General features: G+C 38.5%; 3 protein-coding genes across 4 annotated transcripts in view; 1 reads left to right on the top strand and 2 right to left on the bottom strand.

Annotated features, from left to right (window-relative positions):
- Positions 1 to 61: 61 nt before the first annotated feature.
- On the bottom strand, positions 62 to 3,806 carry LOC126629173 (polyadenylate-binding protein 1). The gene is made up of 6 exons (XM_050299108.1): positions 3,553 to 3,806; positions 3,348 to 3,450; positions 2,290 to 2,360; positions 1,434 to 1,625; positions 1,193 to 1,317; positions 62 to 590 (listed from the first exon to the last, which is right to left on the bottom strand). The coding sequence occupies exons 1-6, from the start codon at positions 3,679 to 3,681 to the stop codon at positions 545 to 547; spliced, it is 666 nt and encodes a 221-aa protein (XP_050155065.1). The 5' UTR covers positions 3,682 to 3,806; the 3' UTR covers positions 62 to 544.
- Positions 3,807 to 8,737: 4,931 nt separating this feature from the next.
- LOC126629270 (superoxide dismutase [Fe], chloroplastic) lies at positions 8,738 to 11,622 on the bottom strand. Of its 2 annotated transcripts, none has more exons than XM_050299238.1 (9): positions 11,449 to 11,622; positions 11,312 to 11,364; positions 10,908 to 10,985; positions 10,164 to 10,352; positions 9,819 to 9,990; positions 9,595 to 9,713; positions 9,437 to 9,463; positions 9,307 to 9,330; positions 8,738 to 9,196 (listed from the first exon to the last, which is right to left on the bottom strand). In XM_050299238.1, the coding sequence occupies exons 1-9, from the start codon at positions 11,543 to 11,545 to the stop codon at positions 8,987 to 8,989; spliced, it is 969 nt and encodes a 322-aa protein (XP_050155195.1). In that variant the 5' UTR covers positions 11,546 to 11,622; the 3' UTR covers positions 8,738 to 8,986. The 2 variants fall into 2 exon arrangements, with proteins under 2 accessions (XP_050155195.1, XP_050155197.1); XM_050299240.1 differs by having other exon boundaries at positions 10,908 to 10,982.
- Positions 11,623 to 12,486: 864 nt separating this feature from the next.
- Positions 12,487 to 13,394, top strand: part of LOC126629271 (uncharacterized) — a 1,336-nt gene continuing 428 nt past the window's right edge. Inside the window, exon 1 of the mRNA XM_050299241.1 lies at positions 12,487 to 13,394. This exon is cut by the window's right edge and continues 4 nt beyond it. Within this exon, the coding sequence (XP_050155198.1) occupies positions 12,757 to 13,394 (638 nt within the window). The 5' untranslated portion in view covers positions 12,487 to 12,756.

Genomic DNA, 13,394 nt, shown 5'->3' with positions numbered 1-13,394 from the left:
TTAGACATTCTCGTGGTCTGCCCGAGTTGAACAGCCCCGTTCAGATACATACTCGAATCAATTCACTAGAACAACAAAACCTTATATTTTCACCCAAAAGGAAGACAGTTCATAGTTCTAGTTCACTATTCAAATCATAAAATCGAATGCATAAACAGTTCTTGGAGTAGGGGATCCTTCAATGTTACGAAACATCCACACCGGTCTTAAAACTACAAATCTAAGCACAGAAATCTGTAAAAAGGAATCCTCTCCGATACAGCATTTGCACATCTGCCTTCTCTCATCCCCTCCACACATAAACTAAACTCTTTCGTGCACTACAAATTCGAGAAAGAATCAAGTCGGCCTATGCCATGCAAATGGTTTGTTCAACTTCTTTTCTCCTGTTCCCAAAACTATAGATAAGACCGTAATAAAACATATATGGCCCTCACCCAGTGTAGCCACCTAGCAATTTAACTTCATCATTGGTATGGTATAGGACCATAACCAAACATACCTTTCGTACAATGTGGCCACCTGCTAGTGATGTACTTCATCATTAGTATGGCCGATACCTCATGGGCCGCCTGAACCTTGGAACCCTCCTGCAGACAAGAAAATTCAAATCAATGGCATGTCATAATATGGGGAGTTTCATGCAAAGCTGTGAGTGAGAGAAAGCATAACAAAGCTACAACTTTTGAGATGCGCAACTAATGAAATAACTGAAACAAATTTTCAATAAACTTGAACAAGTTGCAATACTGACAACTTGTTAAAGGACGTACAGAGCAGCCTAGGAGAAATGGCCGAGCCGCTTAAGGTCATTCTAGTTTCCATTTTTGACATTTCAGTATTTTCAGCTTTTTTCCTCTTTATTCATTTGTTTTTTCTTTTGGAAAGTGCGTGAGGCATACAAAGAACAATAATACCTTTAAGTCATATAATACAACCAAAATGTAGCAGCACATGTTCCGATGTAGCTGCAAGTATCATAAATTAAACAGCCGAACGCATTTGGTAGTATATATCCTTTCACATGTATTACTTGTATACTATCAACAACCTAAAATCTACAGCAAACGCACTAAATGGTTACAAACATAGGCTGGCACATTGATGGAGACAACATATAATTTTCCAAAATTCTATGCCTCTTGACTTCCTTACAAGGCAAACAAGTAGAAAAGGAGATCATTGTACTTACCCATAACCAAACGAAGGATAGAAGGGTGCAGCAGGTATGAAAGGCCTCCGAGATCGAAAAAATGGGTTGGGCCGCCTTCCTCGATACTGTTTGAGTCCAGGAACGTTTGTCCGCTTAGCGGACACCTGTTAATATACCAAAACCAATCACTGTTACCCAATTGATCGCTAAAAAATCAATATTCAAATAAGTAGAGAGACCTATCTACATAAAATAAGAAAAGAAACAAAAAATCAAGTACCTTCAATTGACGGCCATGCAATTCTGATTCATTTAACAGGAGAGCATTCTGAACAGCCTCAACTTCAACAAACTCAACATACGCAAATCCCTTTGGTTGACCAAACTTGTCGGTCAAAATTGTAACTCTGTTAACGGTTCCACAAGACTGAAAATGCTGCTGGACTTCCTCAGGAGTACATGCATAATCAACCTGAAGGTGAAATCAAACAATAGGTTCTCACTCTTGGTCTTACTGCTTACAGAGAGGATCGCAAATATCACAAGGTAACAATTTAGAAAGAAATTTTTCCCTAGTGCAGATGAACTTAGTCAAAGACTTAGGAAAGCATACTAAAACTTGAGACTGCATTTTATAAGTACATTGAACTATACATTAACTAATACTAAGTACTTGTTCCAAGTCAACTGACCCAACTATATCTGTACCAGAAATTATCCAAACTAGTTAGATTGTGGACAGTAGGTGGCTACTTGAAATTCAAATCTCAAACGAGAACTTAATCACACTCAGAAACCTTCAATAATGTGTAGCCTACCGGAAAAAAAAAGGGAAAAAAAAGTCTATATAAACATGCAGTCACCTAGTAAGTGCAAGAAAAGGACAGCAAACAAACTCCGTGGATAGCACCCTGTCCTAGGGAACGCCAAAAGCAAAAATGAAAGTCTCTCCCAAGATAAATTCAGTCATATACTAAACTACGATATCTTTAAATTCTGAAAGATTTGAGTCCCTCCAAAATAAATTTGACGGGATGGAAATAGATAGAGACAGAGAGCAGAGCATGAAAACACAAATGCACTATATAATAAAGTCCAAGCTTTAATGAAAAAGAGAAAGGGTTTTTGAGCCTCACATTACCAACATAGATGGATCTAGAATCCACCTCCTCCTTCTCAGCCTGAGACGCAGAACCAGTCGAGGTATCTTCATTCACAATCAAAACACATAAAACAAAAACTATTAGCTATACTGATAGATGTCATTACTTGAAGCATTAAACCTTAGAGTAAAATTAGATAGGGGATATCATGTCTCATCGATTACAAACATGAGCAGTGCAGAAATAGTACTCATTCACATTATGTCAGCCTACTGTGTGACCAACAGAGAAAGACCAAAGACGTACAATTATACAGAAGCTAAGAGAGTTCAGTTAGTTATCATATTAAGGGCACATAGTTACACAAAAGGACTAATCTAGCTTACATAAAAGGGCAATAACTACACGCATACAAAAATGCAGAACAAAATCTACAAAACCCAATAAATTAAAATGAATAACCATCCGAATCAGGAAGTTTATACATTTAACAACGGACAACCATGGTCGGTTAACGCGTATCATTAAAACTTTCCTGTTCTTTAAGCTAGCTTACATAAAAGGACAATGACAAACAATCCTAGTAAACCATTCAAAACAGCAAGTGTGGATGTACCCAGAACAAAATTACCAAAACCCAATTGTACAAAACCAATAACCTCCCACTTCGGGTACCCCATCCATTCAACCGGTAACAACTAACAACATGGGTCTCAGCATGCGAACATGTACTCAGAACAAAACTACAAAAACCCAATTGTACAAAATCAATAACCTTCCAGTTAGGGTACACTATCCATTCAATAAGCGATAACTAACAACGTGGGACAGTTAGACGCATCAAAATTCAAAACAATTAAACCTTTCCATTCGTTTAAGCTCTTGTGAATCAGCATATCCCCAACACACATCACAAAGGAACAACATAGAGGATTATGACCTAGCAGCATTACCTACACAGTCATCATTAAGTTCCAATTCGAACCCACCAAAAAACCCAATGCAGACTAACCCTAGATAAAAAAAAAAAATCATGCCCAAAACACCCAAAAGAAATTAGATTAAAAAAAACGAAAAGTAAAATTGGATACCTTGAACAGCGCCCATCTCCTTCTCGACCTTGGCCTGCATGTCGCGGAGAGCGCCGGCTTCCTCCTCTATCTCTTTCAGCCGCTTCTTCATGTCCTCCAGCTCCTACACCACATAGAAACCAGAACCCGACCCGAATCAGCCCAACATGGTCAAACAAGAAGCTAGGCCACCAGATTTTCTATGTGTAATCGATTGAGGGAGTACCTTGGAGTTAGGGTCGTCGTTGTAGTCTTCGTCGTCGGCCCCGTCGGCCCTGGACGACATGTCGACGTCTTCGCCGTCGTCGTTGGGGATCTCGGCGCCGTAAACCTCGTGCTCATGTTGCTCCTCCATGGCTCTCTCCGCCGGTGGTCGTCGGATTCAGTGTGATTCGGAGCGCGCGCGTGCGTCTGATTTTTGAGGTTTTTGGTTTTGGGGATATTATATATTTGGGATCGGGCGGTCGGCGTGTTTGGGGTTTGTAGCTGAGGTGAATGCGGCTCAAATTTGAAATTTTAGGAAATTTATGGGGGTATTTTGGGGTTTTGACGTGTTTATCCGCTTGTCTTTCATAGTGTGTAGTTCTAGATTCCGACTTTTATGGCTGATCACGAACGTCCGAGATTGAACCACGTGGTAGAAAGAAAATCCTGCGGCTGCAGTTCGCTTCCTCTATTTCGTTTTGCTGTAGGTGTTCTAAACGGCGTCGTTGCGACGATTGGCACGTTTAAGAACTAACTACTACACCACAAATTGGACTTTACATAAAACAATGCATACAAATTATATGAGGTCTGGGAAAAGAGAAAAAAGTTATCAATACATGAATTTCAGAGAGTTTTTTATTTTTTTATTTTTTTTGTCAAACGATAGATTTTATTAGATTAGTCACCGATAGAGTTCGAATATACGTCGTCACATAAAAGTTCAACTCATTTCCACTACTATGGTAAATGGCCGCTTGCAGAGTTCAATTGACTTTCATAACAAATGTGGGTTTTAAGTGGATTCTACATAGATTTTATTATAATTTTGAACAAACGATATTATACACACTAAAGGGGGTGGAGGAGCAGGCTAAGTCTCACAATGGATTAGCAATAATGTGGTTCAAATTTGTCTTTGGCGAGAATCGAACCTAAGACTTCTCACTTACCAATGAATAGAAATATCTCTCACTTACCTCACAATGGGCTAATTTATTAATAATCGTTACCATTTTCAAATTTTAAATGTTTATAATTGTTAACAAGAAATTTGACGTTAAACTGTGAAGTGATAGAGAGTTCATAGAGAATCTCACTTTTGAGAATATCCTCTTAGCATTTCTCTTATTTGGAATGATGATTATGACCAAATAATCGTATGAGATTGCAAAACTGGTGGTGACAACGACACTCATGAAAGTTAAGGTAAATATTGAGATTGTTAGAAGAGGGCAAGCCGAGGTTTTGAATTCGTTTCCCCTCCTCTCTCAATTAATTTTAGAGAACTTTAACAAAACACTCCAGGTACTGTTCACTTTAACGAAAAACCACATTTTTACTCTAAAAAGTCAATTCTTGTACTATTCACTTACAACATATTTTTGTCATTTTTGTTAAAACTCAAAGTTTTAAGCTCTTTTCATTAGTTTTCCTTTAATTTTATGATTCAAAACATTTGGTTTTCAAGTCGACATGCGAGCTCATGCACTAAAATTGTCTTGATAATTTAATGTTGTTTTTTTTTTCAAAACAAATCATTTAAAAAAAAAATTGAAAGATTCTAACTTGAAATTCATTCAGGGAAGTGAGGAGCAATGCAACATTATCAATAATTAATTAATAATTATTATAGTTAACCAACGTGTAAATATTGATGACGCACAAAGTGGGCAAGTAACAAGGCCCAAATAGTTAGGCCGAACTATGGTACAATAAATATGATGGACACATCATAAGAGTATTATTCTGGAGAAGTTAAGACAATCTAATTAGTTTTTTTTTTTTTTTGGGTAAATAAAATACATTGATGAGAAAAATAGAATACAAGCAGCAAAGAGTAGCTAAAAATACAAACACGCAACAAAAAGCTACAGCTAAAAGAAAAACAAACAGCAAAGCTAACAACGCTGCATCAAAGCAGCAAAAAAAAAAAAAAAAAAAAACTAACTATTCATAGTTATATTCCATTCCCGTAAAGTAGAGTCAATAGCAGTGGAATGGGTGATTTTCAAAGAACTCAATTGAAGTCTAATGGTGGACTTAATTGAATTGACAACCACCGCAGCGGGTTGATTTGAGTTCTTGAATCTACGGTTGTTCCGCTCCCTCCAAACATAATACACTGTAACAGTAAGACTTAACTTCAAAATGGTGTCCTAAAAATTATCCCTACCACCATCGTATGTCATTAAGTTTAAAGACTTGGTGGCTTTCAATGGGGCAGGAGCCAATTCCTATAGTAGAGGGATTGTTCGAGGCCCTAAAAAAAGTTTTCCCACAATTGAAGACTATATAGGATTACCATGGTGAAACCAATTGGGTTTTGCGTGGGAAATGAGGCCCACCCACATGAAAGCTTATGTGCAGCCCTTCTGGTACTTCCTCCACACGCGCAGTTGCCCCAATAATCTCAGATAACTACTAACGTTGCTGCAGATGTGGGTTCACAGCGCACATGTGTCTTATAAGAAGTGCTTTTTGAACTCAAAAATTTTCACCAAAATCGTTTTTAATCATTCTAAAAGCACTCACAAATATAGAAAGTGTTTCTACACAAACCCTAAAAGCAATTATACATCCATCAAAGCAAAAACCCTTTAGCCAAATGGATGAAGTGATGAGGCCTAAAAAACCAGTCAACGAAAACAAATCTTGGTTGCTGGCCAAGGCATTGATTTTCTCAATATGTGGCATTTCAAATAAGTGATGTTGCCCACTACGTAGAATCACATCTCAAGCACAAAAGCACCTCAAAGATGGTTTTTGCAGCATCAAAACGCCAAAAGCCAAAAGCACCGTAACATTTGGCCTAAAATGGCAACTGGCAATTGGCAATGAGCCTCATTTAGGCAAGAACAAATTGCTTTCTTACAGGATCAAGTTGGCTGGAAGATTGACCTCCATGGTCCTCCCATTTTCTCCAAAGAATATATTCCTTGGTGTCAGCTAAATGGTACACACACACACACATAAAGGACATAACAAAAAATAATTTTGGCACTGAAATTATTTTTGTTCTTTTTACAGGTTATTAATAGCGAGTTCAAAATCTAATCTTTGCATCCTCGTCTCAGCATTGTAGTGGGTTTATGAAATCTCCAAGAGATTTGAGCCTACGAACAGTCAGTTAACAGTCGACCACGGCATGGGAAATAAGAAGAGGGAGAGAGGTCTCACATGAGAGTAAGAGCCGTGTTTGGTAGCCGAGGATGACTTGCCTGCTCTACCTAGAGAGACGAATTCCAATCTGTGTTCTGAGTGAGGAAACTCCTGTTAGTTGACAGGCTCTTCTTCCTCATGCCAGGCCTTCTCTGCTTCCTTGAGCAAAGTTGGGGAAATTAGGACTCTCTCATGAAATAAGGTGTGAGCTTTTTAATTTGGCTAAAGTTATGTGCTTTTTCTTTTATTTTTATCCTTGGAATAATGTAGTTTCTAATGAGAAGATGTGCACAAAAATGAATGAAAAAATTAACTTAGTTGACAAATGGAACTAAAGTGAAAATAAAATGAAACTATAATAACGGAAATGCAAGAAAAAATATAGAGACAAAAGTGAAATTCCGAGTAAATCACAAGATATCAGTGGGCTGTAAGAAATGGGTAGTGGTTCATATCTTATGCAAGATCTAATTGCTGCAAAGATCTATTAAATCTCTACATGCAGGTTCTAATCTTTGATTTTTCGGACCACTCAATATACATACCATGGAAGAAGAATTAGTCCTAAAAATGTAGGTACATTACCTTCACTTTACTATCATCAAGTATTGTGAAATTCACCTTCATACCAAAAGTTTTTTTTCGTCTCACTTACATACATAAAATGATGTTTTTCTCTCATATTCATACTTCTGTTAATCTAACCATCAAGAGTTCCGATAAAGCGTGATATGATATCCACGTGGACAATAACTAGTGTGATTAACACACCTTACAAGGGTGATTGACGAATGAGGATCATCTTCGGATTCTCTTTGTGAGGATCCCGGGGATTCTCAAATCCTGTCCGTTCATCGTACATCATGTAGCCAAAAATTATTTTAAATTAAATATAAATAGTATCTGACGAAAACTAACCGCACGATATATGATGAACGGATAAGATCTAAAGATCTCCAGGATCCTCATAAAGAGGAGAAATTTTTAGTTGTGACGAGAACACGGATATTATAACACGTGTTTTTATGCAAGTGGTGGAAAATTTTAATTTTTAAGTTATTAACCTTTTAACACACATAAGTAACACACCATTTTATAAAAACACGTGATGTACCATCTCGTATGACGATTACATCAAAAAATATTTTCATAAAGAGGATCCGGAAAGGATCCTCCTGATTGACACACCTACGCCAGAAAGTCAGAGACCCCATTTAAACCCAGGTGGGCCCCAGTGGTCTCAACAGAAGCAACGGCTGGATTTCCTCCCTTATATAAATCTATTTGGCGGGAGATGTCGTTTCTGTAATCAAAGATATTTTCTTTTGCGTCTTCTTCCTTCATCATCTTCAGCTTCTTCTTTATCGCCAAGTAAAAGGAGTGTTTATTCTCTGCATTACCAATTCGCCAGCAACACAAATTATCGAAAAATGCAGGAACTCCAATCGGATTGGTGCTCCCTACTTGCCTCCAAAGCGGTCTCATTACCACATGTAGAACAAATGGCTGAATGAATTGAAAATCAAATGGAGCTAAAGAAAACTAAGGGACGCAACGGAAATTTTCAAAATTGGCGTTAGAAGTAAAATTTGGACTCATGATACCTTTTCAGAAAAAGAACGACGGCCCGGTTCAAATTTACAGCTTTGACTTGATATACATGATATTATAGCCGTTCAAAGCCATTTAGGTTTCCAAAAACGCAATTTAATTTTTGTATTAAAAATTAAACTTTGTTTCAGGTTCGATTATTGTCGTTGTGTGTTGACCAACAGAACAACACCGACCTGAAATTTGAATTTCAATGTACGAATTTACATTGCTTTCTGTGGGGCTTTAGTTTTACCTAAATTTGAATGTTGAAGTAACATATATATCTTCAAAACCATCTAACTTGGTTTCTTTTGATTGATTTTCGGTGCAGAGCCCCGATGGGTTAACTGCGGTATCAGCCGTCGGAGATGAGACACTTCGATTCTGGGAGATCTTCGGACCACCAAGCATTGACAAAATCTCTCCTCCGGATACTCTCTTATCCGTCAAGGTGGATACAAGATGTAGTTAGTTTATAGAGAGAAGAAAATTTACATGAACAGCTCTATATATTGTTGGAAACCACAGAGAAATATACATGTCATATGCCTAACTTCTATCTGCTCATTACTTAAGGATACCGCAAAATTTAGTACATGGCGCTGCCTAAACTCAAATGACCTCTATCACATTCGGTGCAGCATAGAAGGCAACGAGCCCAAAATTGCTTCCGGATTGTCTTAACTGCAAATAAACTGAACTCATTCGGTCTCTGAGTCATCGCTCTTGTTGTCCACATAAATCTCTGGAACTTCGCCGTCTGATGTCTTCTCCTCCTCCTCTCTTTTCTTCCTCTCTTCTTCTTCCTCTCTTTCAGTAGCTCGAGCCTTTGCGATTTCAAGCCTAGAACTGACTGCTTCCCATGATACGAGTTTCTCCAGGAAGATTGATATGTAATCTACTCGCCGGTTCTGAGGGAAGAATCAAAGATGTGGTTGTTAGATGCATTGGTATTATAGACAGAATGCATAGGCCCGAATCATAAGAGGAAAGTTCAAATGCTCAATAAACAGAGACTCACCTGAAAATCGAGGTAGTAAGCATGCTGTTGAAACAAAAGCAAATTCAAATCCGTTAGTAATGGCTTTTCCGAAAAGAACTGAGCAATATAACTATTTTCAATAGGAAGAAACATGGTAAATGTCAAATACCTCCCAAACATCGATAGTAAGGAGCGGCTGCATAAAATCAATAAGAAAACTCATTACACACAAGGAAGAAAAAGCTTAATGCGATTGGCATAATTTCGTTTAGACTATCTTTACATTAAAAATGATTTCGAAAGAATTGAGCCGGTAGTAATACTCACAGTATAATCCCAAATAAGGGGGTTAACGGCATTAGGACTCTTCACCACTACAAGCTTCTTGTCTTCATCAGATGGCTTAGGATTTACTGCGTTTCCAACATCAAGTCTATTCGCTTTATCTGGAAAAAGACAATACACATATTAGCGTATGCAAAATTCGGCATCATGAGGAATATCAATCTTCAAGCAAATAATATAAGTGTTATGGGTAGGCAACTACTAACATGCAAGCCAAGCCCAGCCAGAGCCAAACTGTGTACTTGCAGCTGACCTTAAGTCGTCAATCAATCTCTCAAAAGAACCAAAGTCTCTATTAATTAGTTCTAGAAGTTCCCCGGATGGTTTTCCCCCGCCACCTGGTTTCATGGATTCCCAGAAGAAGTCATGGTTCCAGATCTGCAAACAGGTAAAAAAGAAGTAGGTGGTTAACATAATGGCACCAAACATAAGCTTAATTTCAACACAAATGTATAACTTCATATTGAGATACACTTCCCCACGCACCCCAGAATATTATCAACTCAAACAATTCAAAATCGTGATAAGAAATCATCTCACGGCCAGCATACCTGCGCTGCCTGGTTGAAAGGGGGGAGCAGATCCCCCTTGTTGTATGTAGCAAGTATGATATCCTCCAACGACAATTCATTTAGTTCAGTTCCCGCTATCAACTTGTTTAGGTTATCCACATAACCTCTATGGTGCTTCCCCCAGTGATATTCTAACGTCTCCTTGCTCATATGCGGCTCCAATGCATCCTGCTCAAAACGAACATCAAAACAAAGGGTCGAGTTTTAAGCATTGGCTCGGCACTTCCATACAACGCGAACAAGCACCTGAATTTGATGGTTTATTTCCAGCAAAACTAGCTAGAATTCTCAATATATGATGAAATTGGGATTCCACCATAAAAGGAGGATTTTCAAGCCTACACGTGGACAATAACTGGGTGACATGGAGAGCGTGTGACCGTTTGGCTTCACACGAGGACAACCCGCTCTGATACCATGATGAAATTGAGATTCCAACATAAAACCAATTGGCAATATGGGGAGTAGCCTAAGACCATATAAGCACATAGTAAACCTTGTCCCTCACCGATGTAAGACAACTCTCAACAATAAATAGCTACTCAATTTATAGTTTCTTATCCAAGTACCCAAATTTTACTATCCATATAGTTTCCATAGAGTTAAGAGATGAAATATTGAAAATTCATGGAAAATGGGTCAAAAGGCAATGGTAAAACAGTAATTAGCTACTGAAATCAGCTTTTAAATCCAGTTTCATATGCGAAGAAAAATCTTACTTACCAGTGGATATGGAGGAGGCTTCAGCTCAAATTGTGCCCTAATATCAATGGCGCCGACTTTCCTTCTGCATTGTCTCTGCTTTCACAGCATTAAAATTCCAAATTAAATACAAATAATAAACAATATAGGTGGCGGATTCGCGACACTACTTTTTCTAAATTTATGTTTTAGCTCTTTCTTCAAAGATTATGTCTATCAAAAGTAAGCCAATCTAAAAAATCTGACCGTTGAATTAAAAGTTTAGAATTTATGTAGAATCTTAGTCGTCTATTTTCTTTGTATCGTCCATTTTCTTCCCTAAAAATGAATGTCTTACTAATTTTGGATTCGTTTAATTTTTGTAAGGATTAATCCTGAACGATGTTCTAAAAGAGTTCAAATGGTTAAAATCGAAATAAGCAAACCTGTTTCCTTGGCCATTGCAATCTTCGAGCTGGTCCCAGACTTCCATGGAGCCCTGTAAATTTAGATTAACCGATAAACTTAGTGGAAACCCATCTGCACACAGAGGAAGAGATGGAGCAGGGAAGAGGGTAATGACCTTGCCATGACGGACCCAGTGCGCAGGCTAGCGAACTAGGCGTGCCTAGCGCTGTTGTTACTGCCGCTGCCACTGCAACCGCAACCGGTGCTACCATGTCCAATAAGTTGAAAACTCTTGATAAAGCTTAAGACTTTCAACGAGGGAGAAGACTGAATAGTAATATTTATTTCGGGAGGGCCACTTTATTGGGCCTATCTTCTGCATCATTGTGTCAACATTTATGTGTCATTGTGTCGACATGATATCGTCAAGTTAGGTAACAAATGTAGTACTAGTACTAGTGTACTAGGGGGTTGGGCGAACGGGGCCTAGGCTCGCGGGACCACTGGGTTCATGCGATTCGTGGTGTGTACGGGGCAAGTCTGAAAATTTGTAAAAATAAACACAGCGGGACGGGGCAAGATGGGTTCACAGAATTAACAGGGTGGGACGGGTCCAATAATCAAAGGAAATAGGCCTCGTTGGACCTGTTTCTCCTCATTTCAACTCTTGTTTTATGAAAGGGTAATGCTAGAGAGATCAAATATTTTAAACCAAATCATTTGGTTTATAAATTTGGTTTAAAATTTTGGTCTCTCTAGCATTATCATTGCTAGAATGCTAAATGTAGGAATTGGATCCTCTCCTGAGCACAAGCTCAGGAGCCTGCTGACCAGCGCATGTAGACTGTTGGATTTTGATCTAACGACTACAAACAAGAGGTTCCCTTAAAAATTATAATAATTGTAACTGTTGAATCAAAATCCAACAGTCCACGTACGTTGGTCAGCAGGCTCCAGAGCTTGTGCTCAAGAGAGGATTCAATTCCCTAAATGTATCTGTTGTGGGAGTAGAATAGTACTAGTACTACATTGGTTTCTTGCTGTGGGAGTACACTTGTACTATATTTGTTTTCAATCTGTATTATATTTCGTACATCCAAATAAAATAATTTGAAAATTTTGAGTTTTAACGATAAGAACAAAATAAAGGGTAAAATGAATAGTACATGATTGACTTTTTAATGTAAAAATATGATTTTTTTATTAAAGTGAACAGTATCGTGAGGTTTTCATTAAAGTTCCTTATCCATAATGACAAACCGAAATAAACCAAATCCAAATGCCATGTGACGAAACGACATCATTGATTCATTTGCATCAATCATGCAACGTAAGAAGGTGCCAAAATTGCCAAAAGACGCAACATTTCACATCCACGCAACAAAACTTGAGACACTCCATCACCAAAATCTGCAACCGTTAATTCACTTCCCATCTTCGTCTTCTACTCTCTTTTCCTACAGCCTTGGATTTCGGTTCTTCAATGGCAGACATGAACTCCGACCAATCATTTCAATCACCAAACAGTCTGATGCCTTCAACACCTCTCCAACTGTCAGGTTTTCTCACCGGAGACACCATCCAAGTCAGAGGCGACACCGGAAATCTGAAGTTCTCAGTACAGTTCAGTGTCCAGGAAAAACAAACTTATGATCATGAGAATCGCAGCATCCTCAACTCTTTCGATGCAAATGCATGTTTCCCCGAAAACCATTCTTGTGCAAATTCGAGTTTTTCTTCGTACATGACACCAAACGATGTTCAAGAAGTGGAAGATCATGGCAATGAAGTAACTCATTCTTGTGAGACAAGAATAAGTGGAGAGAGTCACATTGTGACCAGGCTGAGAAGTGGGGTGATATCGCGGCCGGTGACCTATTTTCCTCGGATACCATTGTCCTCGAGTAGGAGTTTGATTAGGCGTTGTGGGAAGGAGAGGCCAAGGAAGAAAAAGTGTGACATGTTTGAGAGAGTGCTTAGAAGGCATAGTTGCCCTATAAGGCCGTGTACTTCATATGCATTTTTTGTGATGGCCGCTTGGGGTTCTGCGCAGTCCTCTTCGTTTGGTGAAAGGAGTAAGCAACTGGGTCGAATGTGGTGCCAACTCCCTCGAAACGAGAA

This window comes from Malus sylvestris, chromosome 7, assembly GCF_916048215.2.
Source record: "Malus sylvestris chromosome 7, drMalSylv7.2, whole genome shotgun sequence".
Classification (NCBI taxonomy): Eukaryota; Viridiplantae; Streptophyta; class Magnoliopsida; order Rosales; family Rosaceae; genus Malus; species Malus sylvestris.
This window is presented reverse-complemented; position numbering and strand designations above follow the sequence as displayed.